General features: G+C 40.7%; 1 protein-coding gene across 6 annotated transcripts in view; it reads left to right on the forward strand.

The window, feature by feature from the left end:
* The window catches only part of MAP7D3 (MAP7 domain containing 3), a 58,325-nt gene that overhangs the window by 36,296 nt on the left and 8,926 nt on the right, over positions 1 to 13,103 (forward strand). For 4 of the 6 annotated variants that reach the window (XM_039488088.1, XM_039488084.1, XM_039488086.1 and 1 more), the window contains 5 exons: positions 1,382 to 1,527; positions 1,997 to 2,127; positions 2,319 to 2,569; positions 10,438 to 10,573; positions 12,522 to 12,681. In XM_039488088.1, coding sequence (XP_039344022.1) covers positions 1,382 to 1,527; positions 1,997 to 2,127; positions 2,319 to 2,569; positions 10,438 to 10,573; positions 12,522 to 12,681 — 824 coding nt within the window. The remainder of the gene's footprint in view (positions 1 to 1,381; positions 1,528 to 1,996; positions 2,128 to 2,318; positions 2,570 to 10,437; positions 10,574 to 12,521; positions 12,682 to 13,103) is intronic. The other 2 variants (XM_039488090.1, XM_039488087.1) reach the window with 1 other exon arrangement.

Below are 13,103 nucleotides of genomic sequence, written 5' to 3' on the forward strand. Positions count from 1 at the left end.
ACTCGCAATCAACATTTTGTTTGCCTTTTATCCTTTCAAATGCATTCCTCTATCTTTATTTTTTTAGTATAACTTAAGCTAATTAACTGACCTCACTAATAGTGACAAAACTTCTACACTGCTGACCTGACTGTAATTAATCCTTGCCTTTGTGGATTCGTAATTTATGTTCATGTGTTTGCACAGCTATTTGTGTGCATTTTATTTTTCCACAAAATGTTTTACTTCACTTCATATGAGGGAAATCTCTTATTTTGTACTGATAGGCAGGATGTGGCTCTGACTCTGTGTTTATTCAAAGGTTCAGGACTTTTGCTTTAACAATCAGCAAGCTTATGGTACTTTCAATAGCATTAACACTTAATTTCAGTAATAATCTCCTTGCTCTATTCTAGTTCAAATTATTGGTCATAAGAGTGCAGTTCTCTACAAGAATGCTGTAGATATTAAAATAAAATCTTTTATCCATAAGAGTACAGTGATTAAGAGCTAGCATCTGTCATTAGATTTTTGTATCCCTAGATATTTTAAAATCTTAGATATGCTAGTTTTAATCTATTTGCAAATATCTCAATTTACATTACTATATACACTTCTTGTATATTATATATAAACTACTGTGTTTAGTGAAGGATCCATACAGTGATCATATTTTCTCATCACATCTTAATATATGTGAAGAGGCTGACAGTTTTGGAGATGGTAAAGTAATTATAATTGACTGTTAACCCTTTACACCTCTAGTTTCTTCACATACTTTAATCTTGTTTTGTTAATGGGGAAAAAGTAAAAATAGGCAATATTGTTATATGGCAGCTGATATAATAAGGAAGTGCACAAAACAAGGTTAAAATACTTGATATAGTAACTGCAGTTTGTCACACAAGGTTTTATGAAAAATCATTCCATGTGGGTTGGACGAAACAAAACATTTTATAACCAGCACGGCACTATCTACACATTGTGAAGCATTTGTGAGATACGCTTCTTTGCCCTGTGTAAGAGTTTGGCCATCAGAGTTCTGTTAGTCTAGAAATAATCATGACAAGCTACAGTTTGACTAAATTGGAAACTACATTTAGGTATTGAAAGTTTAATGTAGACATTGTTTGGAAAAGCACTTTATTTTTTTATCTACACTTGACTGCTGCTTTCGGAATGGTTTCATTCTTGGTGCTGTGGCTTCTGAACTCCTAATCTTGTGGTGATGGTGTCTTGTGTCCATGACCTGTTGCAATGTGCACTTCCAGTGGTGTTTTCTCTGTATGGGTTCTAACACACACAATCTTTCTTTCTCTTTCTCTCTCTCTATCCTTTTTTCCTGTTCTGATGCTGTGCACTTGGTTCTCTGTTTTGTCTTGTCAAATTCCTAACTTTATAGAATCTCACCTCTGTCCTCGTTCAGCTTCAGCCAGTTCCATCAGTTCTCCAATCCAAACTCCTAAAGTGCCTGTGCGCAGCCGTAGCATCGACAGATTGAAGACCACTGTATCTTCATCTGACACCAGCTCTCCAGAATCCACACAGGTCTGTTGAAAAGTTCCTTTTACAAAAGGCTTGTTTTTTCTTTTTTTTGGACCGGTCAGGTTAGAGGCATGTTATAACCGTTTGCAGTCCTAGTCAGCTGCACTATTTATTGCATCAGAACGCTTAAATGTTAGTTAAATTTCTTTATTTTGCATTGTAAATAAAACATTGTTGGATAATGTCACAAAATACTATTGTAATAAGAGCAAGTTGGTGTTTCTTTTTAAAGTTTTAATAATCTTTGGTTACTAATTATGCAAGTTAGTAAAAATAATTCCAAATGGAAGAACAGGTATACTAAAGAGTCACTTCTTTTCTTAAAAAAGAGAGCTTTATTTTAGGGTGTCTCCAAACCAAAATTTCAAACACCCCAGAATTTCAGGGTGTTTAAAGCCAAACCTAAATCAGCTTGGATCTAGACTGTGCATTTTAGAAGGTGTACATTACCGCTGTTTGTGTATCTGATCAGAAATCGGCGACAGAAAAACAGTCCCCAAGTCCTGCTGGGAGGCGCCCTCCATCGCCATCTGTGTCAGCTCGTAGAAGATCTCCGTCCCCTGCTAACTTGGCAAAACGTCCTTCATCTCCCTCTACAGCTAGGTATGTTTAAATATGTGTTCATCCTAAACCATGTTCAGAACAAAATGGGCACTACTTCCTGTGCCAAAGGTTTGGTGTCCTGATACTGTCCAGTATGAATGCAGAAGGTGCATATTGTTGCTATGTGTATAAAATCAGTTACATACTTCAGGCCTTCAGTGAAGCCTTAATAAGTGTTCCTTTCTCTGCAGACAAAATCAAAAGGCCCGTCCACCTTCACCTAGTCTATTGAAACAAAGGCCATCATCCCCTACTACAGTCTCCAAACCAGCACCTATTCAACGCCTGCCTCTCACTCCAAGTGTTATGAATATTACCAAAAAGAAACCTGAAATGGAGTGCAAACCAAAGGACAAGTACGAAGAAGGAGCAGGACAAGAACATGGCACTTCTCCAACCTCTGAGAGGGAAACTGTTGCAATTGCTGCAAAGACCAAAGAAGGTAGGAACCTTTTAAGTGATCCACTTGTCTATTCCATTTATCTTGATGGTGGTCCACTACAGTTCAAAGTTTTAATGATGGTAATTACCTATAAATAGTGTTAGATAGAGAGATCTTTGTAAATATGCAAAAAAATTTAAAGCAATCTAGAAGAAACTTACATCTTTTGGAATGGACACAAATTGTGTTCCTGACTGCTTGTAGACACTAAAGATGACTTGGTAATTCCTGAAAAAGTCCTAGCCAAGTTCCAGCTCCTTCCTAAATTTCTCCTGCATCTCTGGTTTCTTACATTATCCTTCAGAGTGAGGAAGGGATATCTCTATGGTTGAATAAGAGCACTTGGAGTCAGAATATCTGGTTCTATTTCTGATCTTTCCGCCAAATTCTTGTGTGATCTTGCTTCATGCCTTTCTATCTGGAACGTCTCTGTGCCTTGACTTTTACATGTGTAAAATGGAGATTCATTAGTATTTGTAAAATATTTAGAACTTCTTGGAGGGAAGGCACTATAGAAGTGAAAAGTGTTAATATTCAGTTCTTGTAGTTTCACTGAATACAACTGAATAGTGGTTATTCTACCCAAGAATTGACAGCATTTCAGGGATGAGTGAAACAATCCCTTTATACTGTAGTTTGTAAAACAATTTGTAGCGGATTTTGGGATGCTTCAGGTTAAAAGATGTTATTTGCAAATTGTTAATTATACAGTAGCTTTATAAATTGCTGGGTTATACCATATATAGTAGTCAGTTCGTTTGACTAGAGAGCTAAAGGTATTGACTTTTAATCTTGTCTACAGTGTAACTTCTAAACTAAATCCTGTTCCACTTTGTACATTAGAAATACTGTATTAGGTTCTCAAATTCAAGACACACATGCAAAGTGATTTCAAATAGCAGGCAATGCATACAAATTAAAGCACGCACTTTGAAACCTTGTTCTGTAAACCAGATACCTGTGAAATTGAGCCAGCTATCACTTTAAAAGTTGCATGCATATGCCTTAGCCTGGAGGAAAAATCAACTGCTCATTCATCGTAGCATACATGAGACCTAGCTTCCAAATGGTTAGAGATCTGCCTAAATTTTGATTCCAATGTATGTGCAATCGCCACAGCATCAGGAGACAATGAGCAACACTGCCACACAGAGGAGAATAAAGCAGATATACTTCTCCCAGGTTGGAAATAAATCTCCTGACCTCATTCATTGTGCCAAATGAGCACATCCTCTACCCCTCCAACCAGGAAGAACACCCTCTACAATCTCCAGAAAAGAATCTGGGAAAGACTTCTGATGAGGTATCACATGCACTTCTCTGTGGAGAAGGTCATGGGGAAACTTAACAGAAAAAGGAGTTTGAACAGGCAACTGGTGGCGATACTGAGGGTGAAAATCCTTCAAATACCATGGGTAAGTGGGATCATATGCCTGATGCATGTCACTGCATGAAAAGATACTTGTGTGTGTTCCTGGATGTGTGTAAGTTTGATGGAATGTCTGAAAATTTCCCTGTGTTAACACTTTAAACTGGGTGTGAAATATGGCAAGAAATTCTTTGGGATCCCATATGTTGTACTGTGCTTTGCGCACACACGTTCTTGTGGAAAGATAGCTAGATGTCGTTGTCGTGGTGTCATATGGAGTTGTATATCAATCTTTCAACAGGGTCCCTTGCTCCTGATTGTAATAAATGTGTATCTTAGACCTGTCTAGAGCATGAGAAATAGATCAGTAATCCACATCACTGATATTTGATCCCTGCTGTCTGTCCTGTTCACAGGTATCTGCCAGTTACTCTTTGGCTTCAGTCATGCATGTTTTCCTTTACAGAATCATCCTTGTCCTTCACAAACCCACCTGTTACATCCTCATCTACCTCTGGGCCTCTCATCTTCTGAAGCTTTACCTTCTCATTGCCAGGACTTTGACCTGCCTTCTCTGCTGCCTCTTCTAAACTGCGTTTGGAACTCAACCCTATATCTCATGTTGCCACTTCTGCTCATTACTTGGGTGCCTCTTCTCTCTCTTTCTATCCTAACTTCTAGAACTGTATTTACCCAGCTCATCTCCTTCCATCTTGCTCTGCTGCTAACCAGATTATCACTTTCTTTGCAGTCATTGACAGTAAGAGGCTGGGAGTAGTTCTCTACCTAACTCTTTGTGGAGTTTATAAGTCAGGGAGATAGTATGGAAGTTGACCAACACAGAGGTGTTGGTTTATCTCTTCCTTGTGAGTATGGGGTATCCACTCCTCCCCTTACATGCCCTACCTGTGAACATGGAGGCAGATCCCTCTGTTCTGGAAAAGTTGCTTCACATTTTCAAAATCATGTGTGTGGAGTTGAAATCAGAGGTCAAGAACTGAGGGCAGTGAGTGGCCATCTAGCCAGGCTACCTCACTGCTTTGGCACAATAACATACCCCAACCACCTCCTGAGGCTTCCGCCCAAAGACACTGGCTTTCACCACTGAGTCATCTCATGGCTCCTGAGTTGCTATCAAGTCCTGGGCTCAACCTTAATTTCAAGGTAGCTTTAAGTGTACTTGGTGTCATGGTGTCTGTACTAGCTGCACTATTGTCCCTTCTTGGGGGTCTCACTGAGTGCATCTCTCACAGATGTCAGACCTCAAGCCTTTATCTCTGCTGGGGTAGAGTTCTGTAGTTCACCCACTTTTAGACTAGGACCTGGGTTAAAGCCCCCTAGTTACCAGTTGTGACTACTTCAGCAGGTCCAGCTGAGGTTTAGACCTTGGTATTGACTTTTCTCTCCAGCAACTGTGACTAGCAGTTACACAAGGACCACACAAGTTTCTCAAACAGTATTGTTTAACATAACTGTACAACAGAGCATTCAGAGACATGCAGTAAAAATAACACAAAAGGAGACGTCACCAAATGGACCATATCTAGCCTTTTAGCTGCTCCTGGCTCAGATGCTTAGGCCCTGCTTAAGGTGAGACTGCCTACCCCACAGCTCCTATCTCTCTCCCAGTCTGTGTCAGCCCTGTGGCCTGCTGATCATTTTCTCTCTCCCTTTCTGCCAGGGGAACCTTTTTAAACTTTTGATCTTTATGATCGCCTTGGCAAAACAAGTCCTGTTAGCTTTGCTGGCATCTGGAAGTGGCATCTCCCAGTAAAAAGCCCCCACTGAATGCTTAACTTGGCCTGAGAGTGTGTACCTGAGGGGTTGTCTTAGTTCTTAGTCCTTGTTTTGTTTCCTGCCTCAGCCAACCCCCAGCTCCAGTTGGGCTTAAGCTTTGGAGTTAAAGAAGACAGCCATCCAAAACTGAATAGGGAAACACATAATAGTCATAACAATAATACAGGTATCTCCCAGTTCATCACACTTGGATCTTCATGTCACTTTCCACCTATGGTGGACTTGATTGCCTATCAACACTCCTCGTCTTGTTTGTTTCCTTTTGTGTCTACATTGGTGGTTAGTTAAAATATGCTATTATGCAATAAAACACATCTTATTTTTCAGTGACTTGGAGCAGTCGTACACAGCTTCTCTTCCTGAGTTAAAAGGCTTGTTTCAACTTAAAAACATAAGAAATGCTCATTGTGTGCTATGATGGATAATAAACTTGAATATAATAATTATATGTCTGGGTTGTTGAGGAGTCGGAGGGCATAAGGATAAAACAAATAGCCCACATTGAGGTATGGGTGATACCCTTCTGTCTAATGCAGCGGTAGGCAACCTATGGCACGCATGCCGAAGGCAGCATGCGAGCTGCTTTTCAGTGGCACTCACGCTGCCCGGGTCCTGGCCACTGGTCCGGGGGGCTCTGCATTTTAATTTAAATGAAGCTTCTTAAACATTTTTAAAACCTTATTTACTTTTACATACAACAATAATTTAGTTCTATATTATAGACTTATAGAAAGAGACCTTCTGAAAATGTTAAAATGTATTACTGGCACATGAAACCTTAAATTAGAGTGAATAAATGAAGACTCGGCACACCATTTCCGAGAGATGGCCGACCCGTGGTCTAATGCCACACATCATACTGTTTTAACACAGGTACACATTATCTTAGTGGCTAGGTAAAAAACCACATTCCAGTGAGGAGATTGCAGGCTCCTCCTTAGATAGCTGTAATGTGGAACATTCTTCAATCCATCATACAGGAAACTAGCTTCACTAGACCTAGGAAGGAGGGTAAACCACCACCAACTCTTCACAAGACAACAGTTCCATGGGCTTACTTAACACACTCTTTCCACCCCTTAACCCACACAGGTCAAGTAGTGCTGACAGTGAATCCTCAGAGAAGGAGTTGATTGAAGGAATCCTACACACATAATGGGGCTGGAAGTGTCACAATTTCCACTTCCTTTCAAGGAGCGCTTCTTATAATCCACAAGTTGACAGCAAGTGACACCAAACACCAACAACCGAACAGCAGTCCTGTTGGGTTAATTTTAAATCCTGAGCAGCTTGTTTTAAAAAGTACAGCAAAGGAATGAGACAATCGTCAGGAATATCACTGTAGGAAAACAGCACACAAAGCTACAATGAGAGAACATTGCTAATGCATATGTTCATGTTGCGGGGCCCATTCTGTAACAACTAAATCTGTCTGAAACTCTGGCTCTGGGTAGATGGAATATGTGACATAGGAATATAAAAAGTGCATCATCTTCCATCCCCACTGATGCAAAGACAGAGGAGGATTATACAGGCTCTCTGAAGAAGCACTTTCCTGAGTTGGAAGATGACCTCTCTTGCTCTACAGACGCAAGAAGCTCCAAGTAGCGCAGAGGGAGGAATTGAGCAAGACAAAGATCATGGAAGACTTAAATTTGTGCCCCAAAACTGACCACATACAATTCAGGTACCCACGTGTCTGCATACTGTACTTGTGCGCCAAATGATGTTGGTACATGCATATCTGAGACTTAGGGTATTCCAAAGTTTGTACACTCACTACTGCATGCCCAGAAATTTGTGCTCCTAATCTTGAGTGCACAGAGTTAGTCTGTGCTGAAATCCTTACAGAAAACTATGATCCACCTTCAAGAGGGAAAATGCACATCTTTCACAAATTGCCTCTCCCACCCTGCGGGCTTCCCATCTTCCTCCTATTTCCTTCCCCATCCTGATCTATTCCAATAATCTGCTATTCCGAACACTACTATGTCTGGTTTCCTTTATCTTTTTGATACTGCGTAGTCAGACAGTATTTTATGTGGGGACGTGTAGCTTGTAATCCTAAAATGGTATTGCCTCAGGTAGAGATTTTACACTGAGGGCCTGCATTCTTCATGGGAATATATAGTCAGGCTCAGTTTTGTGATAAGTTTGTCCAAGTTTAATTATTGATGGCATCGCTGTTTTATTGACTTGGCTTTGTGTGTAAACAGAGCAGGTGTAAGAATCCCGTTGTCTTAGCAGCTGCTGCTATTGTTTATATTATAGTAGTGCCTAGATCAGGGCCTATTGTGCTAGGTGCTGTACAGACTTGTAGTAAGAGACAGTACCTTCCCCAGACAGCTTCTGATTTCTACAGATGAGGCAGATCAAGCGTGGCAGGGGAACAGGCACAGAGTTGAAATGACTTGCCTGATGTCAGACAGCATGCTAGTGATAGAGCTGCGATTAGCACCCAGGTGTCTTGACTCCCAGTCCAGTGTCCTATACATTAGCCCACAGCAGCCAGACTTCATGACCAGAAGTGAACAACCACTACATCTGTAGGTTTGCCTCCCCAGGTCCATTTAAAAAACGTCAATGCCTGATGCAAGCAATAGCTTCTCGGTGAGGTTTAGAAAGCTAACTCTTAACATGCTGTGCTCTGTGTATTATCATCTTAAGTTTTTTCTTTCCCAATTTTTCATACAACAAATAGCTTAAGAATGTTTGAAGGAAAATACTTTCCCATAGTATTATTTTTAATGGAGTCAATCTTCCTGCTATGCATACAAAGCTTTTATTTGAGAAGGTAGATGATTGGTACCAGAACCAGTCTTTGCACCTGTCCTGACTGCTCTCCTGTGCAATTTGGGAGGTAGGTATGTGCAGAGGGGCGGTCTGTGTGGTTTGGTGTTGCTTGGAGAGGTTGGGTATTTCAGTATTCTTTGAACTGCCTTGTTTCTAGGTTTGGCGATGATAGTTTTATTCTTGCTTGTACGGTATGATTGCATTTCTTAAATCAAAGGTGGTAAAAGCCCTGGAGAAGCTCTGGAGATTGTATAAATCTTAAATACATAGAAAAAAACTCTCCAGCAATGCTGGCTAGGAAATTGGAATCCTGTGTACACACATACGCTCCCTCAGTTTTGCAAGCACAATTTTTGTGCACAAACTTTGTATTGACTCTACAGCTGTATAAGTGCCGTTGATGCTTTCACGCTACAGTTTGTAGACAATGACTTCACATTCACACTCCATACCCAGCTCATGAAAAATCTTTCCCACTGTACTGTCTTAAACTTATAAAAAGTGGCTGAATTTCACATAAATTGGCCCATTATATTTAAGTAATGTGTTTTTTCAGGCTAGAAGCGAAATACTTTTGTCAGTACATTGATTTTGCTGCTTATTGAAATAAGTCTAATTTTTGTAACATTTGAAGAATTTTCCTGTGTATTAATCATTTGGACTTGAAGGATTTATCAGTGTTACACCTGCAGTTATCTGCCCCTCTGTAAGGATGTTAAAATAAATTAAGGGAAGAATCTCAGCTAGCATTAATTGGCGTAGGCATATTGCCTTCAGTGGAACTATGCTGATTTACAGCAACTGAAAATCAGGCCCTAAATGTTCTAAAGATCAGACATCAGTTACATTAAAACCAGTTAAACTTCAAGAAGATGGGGATACTTCCTAAAAACAAGAGGGTTGTTTACAGTATAAATTAGTCAAGTAGCTTTTCAGAATATTTTTATGAACGTGTTTCTTGTACTCAGACACCAGGGCAATGAGTGTGTGTGTGTATCTGTGGATATTGTATAAAAAGTGTGATTAGAGATGTTCTTATCTCCATGTAAAATGAGAATGTAGCAATGTCACTGTGTGGACATGATTTAAGATCTTAGTGTGTTGTCCTCTAGTTGAATTTAACTGATAAAACAAAGGCATAGTTGTTAATAATTTAAAAATACTGCTAATTTTGGAAAATGCATTTTTAAAATTGATACTTCCTCTTTTGGTCCAGAATATGTTTGTCCTGTTTATTATAAGGAAGACTAACAAGCTTATTGCTCATACAATAATATTTCTCTAGATTTTTTTAAAAAGCACTAATAGAATAGTTTTTGAAGGTTACGCAATTATTTTAGTTTTGGGAAATATTCTTTTCATTGTTATGATTATTACAGCATTATTTGTAGCAGAGATGCATGTAGTATTTGGGAATGGTTGCTTATGAGGTGTAGTTCCTTTAAGAAACCAGGAAGTGGAACCAGGAGGCGGAGGAGAAGACACCGCAGTGGGGGTCATAAGGAAGAGAAACCTAGAGGGGATGCCAGTCAGACCCCTGGAATAAAGTTTGTTCTTGTTTGCATTTAAACTGAGTGGTCTTCAAATTATTGGAATACCACAATGCACTTTCAGTCATTACATTATCTGAAAACAGCCAAAGGTGTATTGGTGGAATGAGTTAATGTAGTATGTCTGCATTGTAAATAAGGTACTGGGCTCCTATTGTTGCTTTCTTTCAACTGTTTAAGATTTTCATCCAGTCTCTCTGTGTTGAATACAGAGTGCTTTGATTGACTGGTTGAGTACTTATGTTACTGATGGTAGGGCAGTTGGACAAAGCAGTGTTACTCACCTCTCATATCACAGTGGTGAAGGCATGTTTTGAAGTGGATGGTACTATATAACAGCACCTTCTTTCAAATTACAGAATCTAGTAGCAAAAATATTCCGGGAACCACAACAGCCGAAGAAGCCGCTAAAATCTTAGCAGAGAAACGACGTCTGGCACGGGAGCAAAGAGAGCGTGAAGACCAGGAAAGAATTCAGAGAGAAGAGGAGGAAAGGTAACTTGTAAATACCAGAAAACAATGTTTTCTGTGATGCAAATCTGATTGGCATGTATTTTAACTACACATGCGAGAATCTGCTGAGAGGCAGGTACATACGGCAGAGTTTGCTGGAAGTACATATCCTTGTGAATGTCAGAAGTCTGTGTGAAATGGGATGTCACTTTCTAGGCAGACTGCTTCTCTTTCTTTCAAGTCTCCAGTGATTCTACTACTAAAAATATAAGAGATGCTTCTTACTCCAGTTACATTTAGTTTATGGTGGTTCTTTCAAAAGTTTACAGCTGAACGATGACTTAATACAGCTTTGAAACTTTACTATGCAGAAGAAAAATGCTGCTTTTAACAATCTTATTTTAAATTAAACAAGCACACAAACGGTTTCCCTAACTTGTCAAATCTTCTTAAACTTCCCTTTATTTATTTTTTTTTAAGTTTACCTTTAACACAGTACTGTGCTGTACAGTATTTGCTTTTTTTGTCTCTGCTACTTGATTGTGTTCTTCCAGTTCCAAATGGGGGGTGTGGTTGCCTGGTCAGTTTGTAACTCTTAGGTTCTACTGTATTCCTCTTAAACTCTTCTTTAGCAAACTTGGGAGACATGTTGACTTCTAGGTTCCCAGTTTAAATTCATCCCAGGTTGATAATGACTGAGATGCCACATGATGGTTGGCAGGTAGCCTACATGCAATGCATTTCTCTTAGTCCAGTTCTCAGTGGACAAGTGTCCACATCACCAGAACAGCTGGCACCCTTCTTAGCAGTATCATAGAAATGTAGGACTGGAAGGGACCTCGATAGGTCATGTAGTCCAGCTCTCTGTACTGAGGCAGGACTATTATCTGTTATCGGTAGTGTCCAGGAAGGATGAACTACCTTTCTGTATGCAGAGCCTTTCTGTTCCTCCAGCTCGCAGTTGAAAGAGACACTGGTGGGATGGCACTGTTTGTAAACTTTTACAGTTTGCTGCTTAATGTTTATCTCTTCTATGGCTAGACACAGTGGATGCCACTTAATAGCAACATTTTGCCGGGAACCAATCCTGTCCTGCTGACTTTAATGTTAACGAGATTCAGATATTGGCAACAGCATGCCACTTATTGAAAACTTTTTTTGGAAGAAAGACCCTGGCTGCCAGCAAGGAAGTACTGGGACATGCCTTCCCTGCAGCTGGACCTCACCCCATCCCAGCACTTCCTTCCTTGGCTACAGCCCCATAAACCTATGTGCAACCCTGGACCACACAGGAGATAAGAGGCAGTGGCTTCTGCATCTCCACCCAACAGGGTAACCTCTGGAGTCCCAGTTCTGTTTGCTGGGAGGGGGGCTGTGGCCTGGATGCCAGGGCTTTCCATGGGGAGCAGGGGTGCTGGGGGGGTCCGTGGAGCTTCATGTACCTCTTCCTGCTGCTGCCCTGCCCACAGCTTCCCTTCCCCATGTAAAGCCCTGGCTTTTGGGCTGCAACCTCTTCCTGGCTGCTGCTCTGCTCACAACCAAGTTGGCAAGACACATCCCAGTATTTCCTTCCTTAGCTTCAGCCCCACAAACCTGCCTTCAGCTTATTGGTAACTGCCAATTAATGGCAACTTTTTTGCTGGCAACCCCTTGGTTGTTGGCAATAAGTGGAATCTTCTATAGCTGACTGTGAGTGTGGGTATGTGTACACTGCAGCTGGGAGCGTGCCTCCCAACCCAGGTAGGCAGACCTGCTCTAGCACCACTCAAAGCAGTGTGGATGCCGTGGCTCTGCTAGCTGCCCAAGAGCAAGCCCGCCTGATCCCCTGGGTCCAAGCCCGTGTTACGCCTTGTGGCAATGTCCACGCTGCTATGTACGGCATGTCCCAGCTGCAGTGTAGACCTACCCTTTGGCATCTTTCACAAGTTTTAAACTCTCACACTTCAAATAGATAATATCCAGTCTGTAATCCATTTCTTGGAAATACTAGGAGCAGAGAAGAAGAAATGGTAAAGAAAATGATTGCAGATAAAGCACAAAGAGAGGAGGAGCTCCGCAGACTGGAGGAAGAAAAAAGGCTTGATGATGAAGAGCAGCAAAGACAAGCTGACGAGAGAGTTCGCAAAGAACAGGAGGAGCAGGAAAAACAAGTAGGTTTAACAGGTTTACTTGCTAGATGTAGAACTTGACTCTGTTTGTTAAGTAATTCTTTTTAGATCCTGAATCAGTTCATGTTGGAAAATGCCCAGTCATAAAGGGACATGGGATACCATAGATAAAACTATTGAAATCTTCCTAAATTGGTGGCTTTTGAGTCTGGGAAAGAAGCAAATATTTCATAACCATTTTAGTCATGTTCAGTGCACTGGTGGCTGAAAGCTGCTTGGTAGGTAAGATGCAAGGAACTCTGTAAAAGCCAAAGTATAATAGAGCTTCTTCATAATCTTATTGGGGCCACTTATAGAGCTTCCTGTTTTAAAAGATCAGAGAGGAGTCTGGGGCACCTTGTGCGAGCTAACTTCTCTATACAAGGTAATGTTAGTAGCTAAAAGACTGATGCAGCAGATTTTAA

The sequence above is a fragment of the Mauremys reevesii genome, linkage group 9 (assembly GCF_016161935.1).
Source record: "Mauremys reevesii isolate NIE-2019 linkage group 9, ASM1616193v1, whole genome shotgun sequence".
NCBI lineage: Eukaryota > Metazoa > Chordata > Testudines > Geoemydidae > Mauremys > Mauremys reevesii.